This window comes from Lissotriton vulgaris, chromosome 1_2 (genome assembly GCF_964263255.1).
Source record: "Lissotriton vulgaris chromosome 1_2, aLisVul1.2, whole genome shotgun sequence".
Classification (NCBI taxonomy): domain Eukaryota; kingdom Metazoa; phylum Chordata; class Amphibia; order Caudata; family Salamandridae; genus Lissotriton; species Lissotriton vulgaris.
This window is the reverse complement of record NC_141686.1, coordinates 336,405,769-336,419,526: the sequence shown is the minus strand read 5'-3', so window position 1 is coordinate 336,419,526 and position 13,758 is coordinate 336,405,769. Positions and strand designations below refer to the sequence as shown.

The 13,758-nt window shown below is 44.2% G+C and overlaps 1 protein-coding gene across 1 annotated transcript in view; it reads right to left on the bottom strand.

Annotated features, from left to right (window-relative positions):
- Nucleotides 1-13,758, bottom strand: part of LOC147736695 (lectin-like) — a 123,934-nt gene that overhangs the window by 48,480 nt on the left and 61,696 nt on the right. Inside the window, exon 2 of the mRNA XM_086953811.1 lies at nt 10,121-10,278. Coding sequence (XP_086809937.1) covers nt 10,121-10,278 — 158 coding nt within the window. The remainder of the gene's footprint in view (nt 1-10,120; nt 10,279-13,758) is intronic.

Below are 13,758 nucleotides of genomic sequence, written 5' to 3'. Positions count from 1 at the left end.
AGTGGTTTGCTCCATATTGGTGTGTGCAGACTTTGAACGCTCCAGTGATTGTGCCTAGAAGAATTATAAAAACACAAGCGGGTAGGAAGCGTGGCATGAATTCACACATAAAAACAACACAGGTCTTGATATGATAGTTTAACACGCAAAACAACACTAATTTTGATTAGTCTTGCTCGAATCATTACTTGCCAGCGTGCGTAATAGCACATCATGGTCTCTGGGGGGGGGGGGCGGTGTCTACCTTTTGAAACAATCCTGTCGTGAAAAAATGGAAAGGGAAGGAAAAGGAAAGAGAAACAATGGCAGCTGTAGTTATTTGCAGTTTTAGTATTGCTAAGTAATGGTTCTTTTTAGCTTGTACTATGCCCTTGTTTGTCGCGGTACCTGTTGGAAGGAGGAACACTTACTTCAAGCCTGGGGAGACGCTGCGCCATCACACCTACTTCCCTTCCCCTCCGGACGGCATCTTAGCGTGTCTCCGGCGAGCGGAGCATTAAAAGGACTTCCACATTAGCATTGCTGCGTGGTCTGGTGAGAAACTAGAACGCGCAAATGTCTAAAAATGGCCGCCACAATTTGGCAAGTGTGGCGGCCATATTGAGTTGGATCGCGGCAGTCTTCCGCGTTTATTTCAGACAAATAGCAATAATTCAATCAAGGAAAAGATATCAATTACTCAGCGTATGTAGACAAACCGCTTGTGTGATAAATCGGCCCTTATCATGATGATTAAAATTAGGTGGCCGTGATGGGGAAGTTGTGGGTGGGCTCCGCGACCTGAGTTGACTCGAATCGGTCAATTTGAGAAGTTTTACTGTGAAAAAAGAAGTTATTCACAGTGAGTATAATATAATAATTCAGGAAGATAAATTAGAATACATTGAATAAAATAAAGAAAAATGGGCAGACAAAAGGCAGAAAAAACGGGGTATGGTTTATAAGGGTTCAAAATTGCTCCCAATTTAAATCTTAATCATTGCTAGATAGGGAGGTGCCCCTAGCCATAAATACTTATCCAGTCTATTTATGGTTAGAAAAAAAAGGTTCATGATGGTGAGAACCTTCAATGTGGCCCTGTAATAGGTTATGTGCAGAAGAACAGTTGCTAAACTAAGGTAGATTAAGGACAAAAAGCGCTCCAAGGTATATCATCGTTAAGGCCTTGAGTATCGGTGCGGAGTTTGAACACCCATTGCTGTACTCGTTCGTGTAGTCTCCTTTCAAGGTTTCCTTTGTTGTTAATGTATTCTAACACCACCCATCTCATTTCATTGGGTGTATGTTGTTTTTCAATAAAGTGGCTTGTCTTTCTAGTGGTGGCACGTTTGCATCATATGTTGCTTCTGTTTTCTACTATGCGTGTGCTCTCTTTCCTCGTCGTCATTCCTACGTAGTGTAGGTTACATATGCAGGTGATCAAGTATATCACTCCTGTAGTGTTGCAGTTGGTAAACTGGCGTAATTCCCAGGTGTTGTTGTTGTTTAGAGAAACTGTTTTTGTAGCTGTAGTTAGATGGCACACACTGCAGTTACTGCAAGGTCAGTGGCCTGCTGGTAAGGGATGTAACCTTTGGGTGTTGTTTTATTTTGTGCCTGTGGTTCTTGGTCTAGTGTGTACCAGAGGATATTTCAGATTCATGCCGCGTCTGTGGCTGAACATTGGTGTGGGTATGTCAAGGCCACCACTATTAAGTGTCTTCCAATGTTTCTTCACTATCTTGGTGAGTTGGTCAGATGCCACGCTAAAGGTGGTAATGCATATGGGTCTCTTGTTTACTGTATCATTGGTTATTTTTAGTTCCAGTAGGGCTTCTCTGTTATTATTCCCCGCCCTCTTTTTTTGCCTTAGAAACCAGATGTTTGGGGTAGTTTTGAGTCATGAGTTTCTCACTCAGGCCATTGACCTGTGTATTATAATCCTGTTTGTCAGTACAATATCTTCTGAGTCGAAGGAATTGTCCGAATGGGACGTTTTGTTTGAGGTGCCTGGCGTGGAAACTGTCATATATCAGAAGGCAGTTCCTCACAGTGGGCTTGAAATGCATGGTTGTAGCTAGCATGCCCTGTCTTGTCCAGATATTGAGGTCTAGAAATACTAGGTGAGACCTGCTCATGGTGTGGGTAAATTTCAAGTAGCTATCTTGTGTATTGAGCCATAGGAGGAAGTTGTCGGCTTTTTCCTCAGTGCAGTGCCATATCAGTAGGACATCGTCTATATACCTTTTTCACATTTCAATATTTTGTATGTGGGGGTTGGTGGCGTTCAAGATCAATTTAATTTACATATAGTCCTGTCACACTCAGCACAAAAGTGCTGCCCATGCTCGCGCCATGCTGTTGGTGGAACAGTGTCTCCTCAAATCTGAAAAATGTTTCAGTTAACGCTAATCTGCAACATTCAAGAACTACATGTCTGGGTGTGTGATATGACCAGTCTACCTCAAAAAGGACCTCTTGAAGGATCTCCAGCGTTTCCTTGTGAGGGAGACTCTTATACAGACTCTCCACATCCAAGCTGATCAGTATGCTGGATGTGGGGTCGAAGGTAAGGTCTTTCAAGGGGCAAAGGACAGCTTTGGTATCCTGAAGGTATGTTCCTTTTTTTTGTATGATTGTTCTTAGGAATGCATCTGCAAACTTTGATAAAGGTTCTAAAATAGAGCCTATCCCCGACACAATGGGTCTCCCTGGTGGTTTGTCTAGATTTTTATGGATTTTTGGGATGGTGTAAAAATAGGGAGTGATTGGTTTTGTCTTCATTAGGAAGTCAGCTTCTTTTTCATTGGTTATTGATTCTTCGATGAGGAATGCCATGTCAATCTGAAGTCTTTCTGCCGGGTCTTCACTGATGCGGATGTAGTTCCTTGTATCCGCAAGTAAGCAAAGACATTCATTTCTGTAGTCCCTTGAGTTCTGCAGAACAATTGCTCCCCCTTTATCCGCCAGTATAATGGTGATGGTTTTGTTGGTTGACAGTTGTTGTATTGCTGCACGTTCGATGTTGCTCATGTTCTGGAATACGTTGATGGTCCTTGGGTCCAGTTCCTTCACTTCCTTCATGACAGCCTTTTCAAATGCCAGAAAGTAGTAAGTGCATTCTGTGAATATCAAAATAGTAGTAAGTTTAGGATTAAGTCTTAAGTTCATTCTGTGAATCGGGCCATTGTAGGAAGCACTCAAGTGAGTGCATTTCTGATTTAAGGATTTGTTATTTACCACCAACTACAAGTTGGTGGTAAAGATCAAATACCTTTAAAAAAGCAATTTTGTGCTTTTTTAAAAGTGCCATGTGGCAGACATACATGCCCTTAAGGCATGTATGTGCACCACATGTCGATCTTCTCAACCTTTTGGCTTTTCATGTCCAGGGGATTGAATCAAACTTACAGGACTTAAACCATATGATTACAAAGGTGCAACTTAATAAGGACTCCTCTTTTTACACCTGTCATTGCTCTCAAATAACAGATAAATTAGCCACCGTACCCAGCATGATGACTCAAATACTGGGGGCTGTCCGGGATTCATCAAAGGAAACAAAGACAATCACAAACCAAGCAAACATCCAACAAGACGCTAAAAAGGAAACTGGCCGGCCAACAGACGATGATAGCAGTGGTGAGGAAAGTACGGAAACTCAAGAAAGATCCTCCTCTCGCTCCACCAATGATACCCCCATGCCAGTAACCTCAGATGACCTAAATTTAGTTGCCACCCGAGAGGAAGCTTTGCTAATTCAGGTACTTCCACCAACCAAGGTAACCCTAGATGATCAAAACCCAGCCGCCATTCGAGAGGAAGCTTTACAAACTCAGGCACCATCACCAATCAAGGTAACAGGCTCCAACTATCCTGAACAGGCACCCACTCTCACAAAGAGAGAAAGGAAGCGCCTGAGAAAAGCAAGAAAACTTAAACCACAGACTCGAGGGGCGTCACAATCACAGTCCCAAACAATATACAAAAACTTCAATGGCAAAGAAGTCACACAGCAGCCAGAGGCCACTCCACCTCAAATCAAAACAACATCAGAGCCAGGGCTACTTCTAACAACAAAGCCCTCACCAAAGGCAACTACCAACTCAAAAGGTCAAATAGAAAGTACAAGCTCAACCCAGGACGTAAGGAAAATGTATAGCATTTTCAACCGTCAAGGGGAGAAAGCCGATCGCAATCCATCAAGCTCAGACTTAGTTCATAGCGCAGAAACTGAGCATGGATCTCAACCAAAAGCTAGCTCCCAACTCACGCAAGTACCAGCCAACGACGGGCAAATAGATGCAGATACACCCGCCAAGAGCAAGGCAAAAAAGATAAGAGCCATGCCGAGTGTAGAAACTCACGCATCATCTGTCCCGGCCCCAAATGACAAGGAGGCAACAAGCAGCGAGAATACACCTAATCCGCCCACTTTAGAGCCAGATGCAGAATGGGCAAGAACAGTCTCGTCAAATCTCGAAGATAGAAGACGCCCAAACGACCAAAAACGGCACACCCCAAGCAATAAAATCGAGCTTATTCCGCAATATAGCTCAAGAGGCCCTCATGACATACTGAACAGAGGGTCCATTTTAAAACTTTTAGATGTACTACCTGACCTCCGACACCTACAATCAAGCGATTTGGTATCAATCGAGTTCAAACCTAACCCATTCAAACCAGGCCATGAATCCACGATAACAACATGGGCTAAACATACTATCACCGACCTAATCCTGACTCACAGGGAGGACTTTGCCTTATGGGGCATCGAGATAAAAAAGGTGGAGCCTGCACGATACCCCAGTCCGTTGCAGAAAGACAGCCCTAAACGAAGTCTTCTAAAAAATGCCAAAGGTCCAGATCAAAGAAGCTGCATCGAAGATGTAGACCATCCTCCCAGGCAGATTACAATTACCTTTGCCCATCAGGTCGCAGCCAAATCCGAAAGGCACCAACAAGCAACCCAGGCACTAACCAATAAGAGCTTAGAATGAACCAACGGTGGACGTACTATAGGAAAAGAGCAGGGCTGCAAGATCTGTTCGTGGAACGTTAACGGACTAAACACAAAACTGGAGGAAGATGACTTCATTGAATTCATCACCCAGTATCAATTACTCTTGTTTCAGGAAACATGGCTGACAAAAAACACTCCGATGGTGGGATATAAAGAATTCTTCACACCAGCACTTAAGGAGGCACGTCCTGGCAGGGCCAAGGGCGGCCTATCTATTTTCATATCCACTGACTTCCTTTGGCCATCCAGCTGCATCGAACTACATTCCACATGGATGCAATGTATCAAAATTGACATCTTGCCCACCATGGGCTTACTGATCATAAATTTATACATGCACCCTGGTGGAAAACACAAAGGGAAAAGGATAAAACAACTAATTACAGCAATTAAGTCATTAAAATCCACCTACCCGAGCGACAACATCCTAATTACAGGAGATTTCAACATGAATCTAATGCAGGACAATGAGGGAATCCTCCCTACCCACATCGATCCGCAACAGGGCAACCAAAGCAGGAAAAGCACAATGGGGAGGAAATGCGCAATAGAACTGGAATCCCTTCACTTGTACACCCTAAACGGAAGGGGCCTCTTGGACAAACCGGCGGCCCTAACGAGGGTCAGCAAGACTTCAGGCTCAACAATAGACTACACTCTGGCTGACCCCGACCTATTCACCTACATCAAAGATTTTAATATTCAGGCACGGGGAGAAAGTGATCACTACCCACAGACCTTCGTACTAACTACTTTGCCAGCTAAGTCCGAGCAAGCGCAGCCTTTATCTTTCAACTCTCAACTTTTCAATCTGCAAAGGCTAAATTGGAACGAAGAGAACATTTCGAACTTAATGGAGACTTGCCACTCACTGTTGTCACCCCCAGCCACGTCAAAAGACATAGTTAGGACATGGGAATCCTTCGTGGTGGATATAAATAAGATTTACCAAAGCAAACGCAGAGGACAAAAATCAATAGGAAACAGAGGAGGGAAATGGTACACTCCAAAACTACGCTTATTAAAAAGACAAATGAACACTTATCTCAGGGCTCAACGTAAAAAGGATTCTCAACTACCAGAAGAAACCTTGAAAAAAATCCAATCCTTAAAAAAAGAGCTAAAACGAGAGACCAAAATGGCCAAACGAATGCACATGGAAAAACTAGAGTGCACTATATTCCATGCAAGCAAACAGCGGAACTGCAAAGATTTTTGGGCAAAAATAAATTTCATGCTAAACGGCAAACATCGGCAGTTTAATTCAGATATGACCGACCAACTCTGGTGCAGCCACATTGACTCACTATACAACCTCACCCACGATACATCCACTGATAACACACTGGCACCACCATCTGAGACTACTACAACTCAAAGCCTGAGTACAATGGCAGAATCAAAGTTCCCCGACCTTAAAGTCACCTGCAAACCACTGACAGTGGAGTATACAGGAGAATCCGATCAAATCACGACGACGCAGGTACTGATCATCATAAAAAACTTGAGAGCAGATGGAGCCCCTGGTCCAAACGGCCTCCCCAACGCCTTATTCAGGCAAGATCCAAAGTTCTGGGCCAGCCAACTATCCCCTTTGTTTTGCCACAGCTTAAGCACCGGGAGTATTCCGGATTCTTGGAGGGGCAGTATTTTACATCCGATACATAAATCAGGAGCCCGCTCAGATCCAAATAACTATAGGCTAATAGCCTTAATAGACGTAGAGGCCAAGATCTACGCATCCAATCTTTTGGTAGACCTGGAACTCTGGGTCAACGGAAAAGGGCTAATCCCACCGACACAAACAGGCTTTAGGGCAGGAATGGGCACTCTCACTAACTTATCCGCGCTAACCTTACTGGCTAAAAAGGCAATCGATAGCTCTTCCACACTTTACACCTGCTTTTTAGACTTGACAGCGGCTTTCGATAAAGTCCCCAGATCTAAACTTTGGGCCAAAATGAAAGCCTGGGGCGCGCCGTCAAAGCTATTGGGAGCAATAATAGAGTTATACTCGCATACCTGGGTTCAAATAAAAAAAGGAGATGGCCGAAGTTTAACAAAGAAATTCACAACCTTGAATGGCCTAAAACAAGGCTGCGTGTTGGCCCCCAGCCTTTTTAACATCTACACCGCAGACCTAGAAAGTGATCTACGTACAATCCAGGGAGATCCACCAAAACTGGGACAAACATCCATTGTTAGTCTACAATATGCAGACGACATTGTGCTTCTCTCTAAAACCCCGATCGGCCTACAACGTTTGATTTCCCAACTCGCGTCATATATCACTAAAGCACAATTAACCATAAACCTCAAAAAATCAAATATCTTATGCTTCCCCAGCCTCAGAAATAAAAAAACAAAATTCGTATGGAGGATAAATTCGTCCAAATTGACACAGGTGGATAAATATAAGTATTTGGGCATTTTACTTGACCATCAATTAAAGTACAATCACCACTTAGAACTGGGGAAATCAAAAGCCAAACAGCTTCAATTCGCCTTTAAAACTATACAAACACACCTAAGTGGCAGTTCTACCGGCCATTTGCTAAAGATCGTAGCTGCCAAATTCCTGCCATCGCTTACATATGGCTCGGAAATGATGGCAACCAGGGACTCCACAGTGCTAAATCTAGCCCAATCCAGACTGTTTAAAAACCTCTTCTCAATTCCAAGACACATCTCACAAGCCCAAATACGCTTAGAATATGGACTAACTAATCAGACTCCGGCAAGACAAGGTGCTCTGGCCAAATACTACTGGCGCATGAGGGATGCTGAAGATGATACCCTAGCACATCTCTGCTGGCTAGAGGTAGAAAAACAGGCCGGATCTACAAATTCAATATACAAATCTCTCAGGCAAGCGCTGGTTTCGTTAAAGCTGGAAGAAACCTGGCTTTCACCCATATCATACAACGCCTTTAAACAATTCACCAACAAAGCCATCAAACAAGCATCACTGCTAATGGACAAAGCCGCAGTGGCCGGAAAAAGCCATGCCTGGATCGTGTTGTCAACTTACAAACATCTGAAACCTCAGCCATATTTGCAAGACTGCTTTAGGGACTACTATAAGAGGAAATTAAGCCTTCTGAGGCTGGGATGCTTCTTGAGTAAAGACCTCACCCCCAATTGGCAACGGTCCTGGTCAACTTCTGCCTGTCGTCTCTGTGGCAACCCCACGAAGTCTTTATTGCATCTAATATGCATATGCCCTGCATTGCAGGAAACAAGGAAGTCGCTTTTGCTACCACTTTTAAGAGAAGCCCAGGTGAGAACTTGTAGGGCGGCTGTGATAGAATGCCTCAGCGGGTCCCGGATACAATTAGCCTGCAAAACCATAAAATTCCTGGCTCATGCAGCAAAAGAGCTAGAAAACAAGGAAATAATTAACGATGACTTCGGCCAACCGGCCTCATCACGGCTGCCCCAGGTCTCCCACTCCCCCTCCTAATGGTTACTCCCTCGCTTTCACCTCTCTAGGTTGTGTTCTCCTTTCTAAGTTAAAATGTGCATTTTTCACCAAACTCATTCGTTCCCCAAAGTTCTCGCTTTTTTCCTAGACCAATTATTAGTTGTTTAGCAGCTTCAACGAGACAGCCTTGTCTTCCCTCAGCCACATTTTTATAATAGTATACTGTGATTGTGTATTTGTCTAAACCTGTCAAGATTAGGTTTTAACTTTATGATTTTTTTTTGGTGATTTTAATTTTGTTTTCATGCTGAGCTTTTGACGTATATGCTGTTTGTATGGTGGTAAGACCCACCCTTTTATGATTTTTATAAATCAAATAAAAGTATTTTTGACAGCTTTTGACACCACATGTCCACACATGCATGATTCAGGGGTGCAACAGGGTGTCAATGTGCCACTCTTGAATATGCCCCCCCTATTACCGATTCAGTATTTACCGAATCAGTAATAGTGAATGGCTTCCCATTAATTCCTATGGGCTTTCAGGCCCATAGGAATGAATGGGAAGGTATTCCTTATTACCGATTCGGTAAATACCGAATTGGTAATAACGAATATTACCGAATCAGTAAAAATTACTGATTTTTTACCTACATACCATTTACCGATTCTTAAATACCGAATCGGTAAAGTTCGGTATTTAGGAATCAGTAAGTAGAAATTACCTACATATGGTCCATTGTCATTTACAAAGCCAATAGCTAAAACTCTCACAAATTAGAGATCTATTACATTGTAAATGCTTGTTCCTGCCAGCACCTGGGGGGTGGGGCATGGATTGGGAGACTTGGAAAGAAGTGTTTCTTTCTTATGTAGAGGTTTTGGAAGGCGATGATTGTGGACCTGAAAGAAAGGACAGTTTTTAACCTTTACAGGTAATCTGCATACTTTAGACTTGTTGTATGTGGTATCCTGTTCCTCCCTTGATTATGTCATTGTAAAGAACCCACTGTTTCCCATGCGTTCCATGTACTGGGGAACCTTTCCTGCCAAAGCTCCAAGAGTATGTATTGGTTTGAAAGAAGTGGGGGCTAGGGAGAGATCTGCAGCTGGAGGAAGCATGTTGAGGTGTGTGATCCATCTTCAAATAAAGAAGTTTCCTTTGTACTTCATCCTTGTTTGGTGCATCTTTAAATTCTACATCCACTGTTGACATCAGATCTTCCTGAGAGAAATGGATTAGTTGGTATACTTGTGGATGGTGTCATCCCTATATTGTTTCCAAATGTACATGCAATGTTTGGCAAATCACAAAATATTGTTATCACTTTCTCTACTTCACACTTCATCCTCCCCTTGTCTTCTTTCTTCCTTTATCTCCCCTTTAAATAGGGAAATACGATTAAGATTCCACACTGCTTCATCAGCTACACGAACATTTGTAAACCTTGCCACAACTTTCACCACCTGAAACTGCCTCTAAGTCATTACTAACCAATGGTGTAAATCCATTCTCCCGATTTATTTTTCAAACTCTTCCACTTACCTATTCTAAAATGTTGGCCTGTGTGAATTTCCATGAGCATAAGGCAAGCTACTGAGCTGTTTATTAGGGTGGAAACTCATGAAAGCAGTTACTGCCCAGAAGGCTGACACCACAGAGACTAGACATGCACCGAAACATTGCTCCATACCTCAGCTTCTCCCCAATTCATCTGGACACTGAAATATCGATAACAGTAATCTTTACGCAGCTTCCATTCGTTCTTCACCTTCACGCGCTGAACTCCACCAGGGGGATTTTTGTTGTACGTGATGTTTCTCAAGGTTGCAGGGGTCACTTCAGAGTCCACTAGGGAGACAAACAATGCAAGAAAATGTAAAGCCATTTCTAATTATATGAACATCTTGTGGTCACAATATATGATGGAAATAGAACAATTGAATGGACTTTGACACATTGGTAATATACCAGCATAAATAAGTATTATGAATGTTGCTAAGGGAAGCAGTGTTTCATATTTTCATAGTCTGGGGGAGGGGGCAGCAGTGCAGATAAATAAAAATAATAATAAGTTCTACTCCTTTCAGTTGCATCATGGTTCTCTATGAACAGTACAAGCAGTGCAAAAATACAGCAGGAAGGCTTGTCTACTGTACTACAGTGCTGTACTTGTATTAAAACACTCCTATGCACTACTAGGTTGAAAAGGAGAGTCTTTTTACTAAGTCTACACTGATATTGACTTTGTAAATAACCCGTCTGGGTCCATATAGTAGTTGCTACAATTTCAAGACACATATTACACAGTCGATATAAGGTAAATAAAAGCAGTTTTTGTGAAATATTTCCAAGGCATCATTGTATTCAGAGCTCATGTGTTGCCAGCCTACAGCACTTAAGGATTATGTGCAGGCTTCTGGGAACTCTTGTTCAGCCTCTGAATGTTTTTCACAAGCCTGTTGAGGGCTCCTATGCAGCCTGCAATCTTGAAGGCCCCAGTCTAGCGGCTGTACTGAGGCCTCCTTTCCATTTATGACAGTAGGGGTCTCTTGTCTACCCAGCAATGCTGAGGGCTCTTGTCTACCCTGCAACACTGATCAATCTTGTCTACCAGGGAGTGATGTGGGCTCTTGTCTATCCAGCAGCGGAATGGGCTATTTTCTACCTCAGAATTGTCTAACCAGCAGCAGTTTACCCTGAAGTGCTGAGGAATCTTGTCTACCCTGCAAGATGAAGGGCTGTTGTCTACCTGTAGTGCTGATGACTCTTGTTTACCAAGCAGTACTGAGGGATCTCACCTACCCTGCAAAGCTAAAGGCTCTTTTCTACCCAGCAGTGCTGAGGACTCTTGTCTACCCAGCAGTGCTGAGGACTCTTGCCAACCCTGCAGTGCTATGGGCTGTAGTCTACCCTGTGGTGCTGAAGACTCTTGTCTACCCAGCAGTTCTGAGGGCTCCTGCCTTCCCTGCAAAGCCAATGGCTCCTCTTTACCCAGTAGTGTTGAGGATTCTTGTCTACCCTGAAGTGCTAGAGGGCTCTAGTCTAGATTGCAGTGCCAAGGGTTTTTGTTTTCATGCTGAGGTGCTGAGAACTCTTCTCTATTCTGCAGTACAGACTAATCCTTTCTACCCTGCAGTTCCATGAATTCCTTTCTGCTCTGCAGTGCAGAGAGCTTTTATCTACCCTGAAGTGCGATGGGCTCCTGTCTACCCTGCAATGCTATGGAATCTTGCCTAGCCTGCAATACTGAGGGCTGTTGTCTACCCTGTGGTGCTGAGAACTCTTGTCCACCCAGCAGTGTGGAGGGTTCCAACCTATCCTGCAAAGCCAAAGGTTCTTTTCTACCCTGCAGTGCTGAGGACTCATCTACCCTGCAGTACCAAGGGCAATTGTGTACCCTATATTGCTGAAGGCTCTGCTATACCCTATACCACAGAGGGCTTTTGTCTCCCTTGAAGCACCAAGGGCTCTTGAACACACTGCAGTGCTGTGGGCTCTTGCCTACCCGGCAGCGGAGAGGACACTATCTACCCTTTAGTGCCAAGAAATCTTACCTACCCTGTGGTGCTGAGGGCTATTGTCTACCCTGCAAAGCAAATGGCTATTTTCTACCCTACTATGCAGTAGCCTCTTAACCATCCTGAAGTACCAAGGGCTCTAGTCTACTCTGCACTGCCAAAGGCTCTTCTCTACCCTGTACCACCATGGGCTCTCGTCTACCTTGCAGCACCAAGGGCTCTTGTCTATACTCCAGCACTGATGAATCTTGTCTACCAGGCACTGCTGTGGGTCCTTGTCCACCCTGAATGACCGAGGGCTCCTGTCTGCCCTGGAGCACCATGGGGTCCTGTCTACCCTGAAACAGCAAGAGCTTCTGTATACCCATAAAGTTCAAGGGATCTTCTCTTCCTGGCAATGCCAAGGGCCTTGTCCAACCTGAAGTAAGTCCTCAGGGTGCTTGTCTATCCTGCAGGGCAGACAGCTCTTTTTTCTTATCCTGCAGTGCCGAGAGATCTTACCCACCCTGCAGTTCTGAGGGTTCTTGTTAACCCTGCAATTCAAAAGCCTCTTGTCTACCTTGAAGTGCCATGGGTTCTTGTCTATGCTGCGGTACTGAGGGTTCCTGTCTATCCTGCTGTGCTGAGGACTCTTGACTACCCTGAATCACTGAGGGCTCCTGCCTACCATACAGTGCTGAGGGCTCTTGTCTACCCTGCTGCATGGAGGTCTCTTGTCTACCCTGCAGCACTGTGGGCTCTTGTCTACCCTGAAGTGCTGAGGGCTGTTTTCCACCCTGCTGCACTGAAAGCTCTTGTCTATCCTGCAGCGCCAGGGAATCTTGTCTACTGAGCATCACAGGTGGCTCTTGTCAGCCTGTCAGCACTAAGGGCTCTTGTCTTCCCTGCAGCGCCTAGGGCCCTTGTCTACCTTGCAGCACCAATGGTTCTTTTCTACTCAGGAAATCTGTGGGTTCTTGTCTAATCTGCCGCGCAGAGGGCTTTTGTCAATCTGGCAGCGCCGAGAGCTCTTATCTACTCTGCAGCACCAAGGGCTTTTAGCTACTCAGCCGTGCTGAGGGTTATTGTATACCTCACAGTGCAAAGGGCTCTTGTCTACCCTTCAGCACCTAAGATCTGATCTACTGTGCAGCATAGAGACTTGGAACCTCAGTGAATTAGGGTGTGCCAAAACTCACCTTAGTAACCAAAATCCCCTACCAGACTAGCAATCAGTGTCTCATTGGTTCTTTCATACCCCCAATGATTAGACAACCCAGAACATAAACGTACAACACCTCAGGTAACTTGGAACACACAAGCACTCTTTCGTTATACTAACATACCAGTCCAAAACGAGGAGTAAATGAAGACACGTGCAAGTTCGAAATATGTATTTCTAATGCTGTGTTCTCAGGCGCAGTATCTTTGCTAATACAAGCAAACATATTATAAGCAACAGGATTATCAGCATGGTTACTATTCCATGGAATACAAAGGGAGAAAGCATGTTAAAATGCTAAAGGGAAGAAGTTTAAATAGCACCTCAGTCTTACCCTCCCTTGCTAGTATATTATATTATATCTACAGAAGGTCTCTTTGGGTTTTAGAAGGACGGCCCCATACCTCTGGTCTTGTTAGAAAGGTATCACATCATCTTCTACACCAGCTCTCTGCATGCAAGTGTGTGTGCATGCTCTGCGCAGTGCATTATTAAACGCGCCAAAACCAGAGTTGGCCACAGCTGCATATGTGTTATGTCTAGGACGTGCGCTGATCAGATCAAACAACAACCACTATGTTGAAATAACCTTGAAGGCCTCGGGACTCA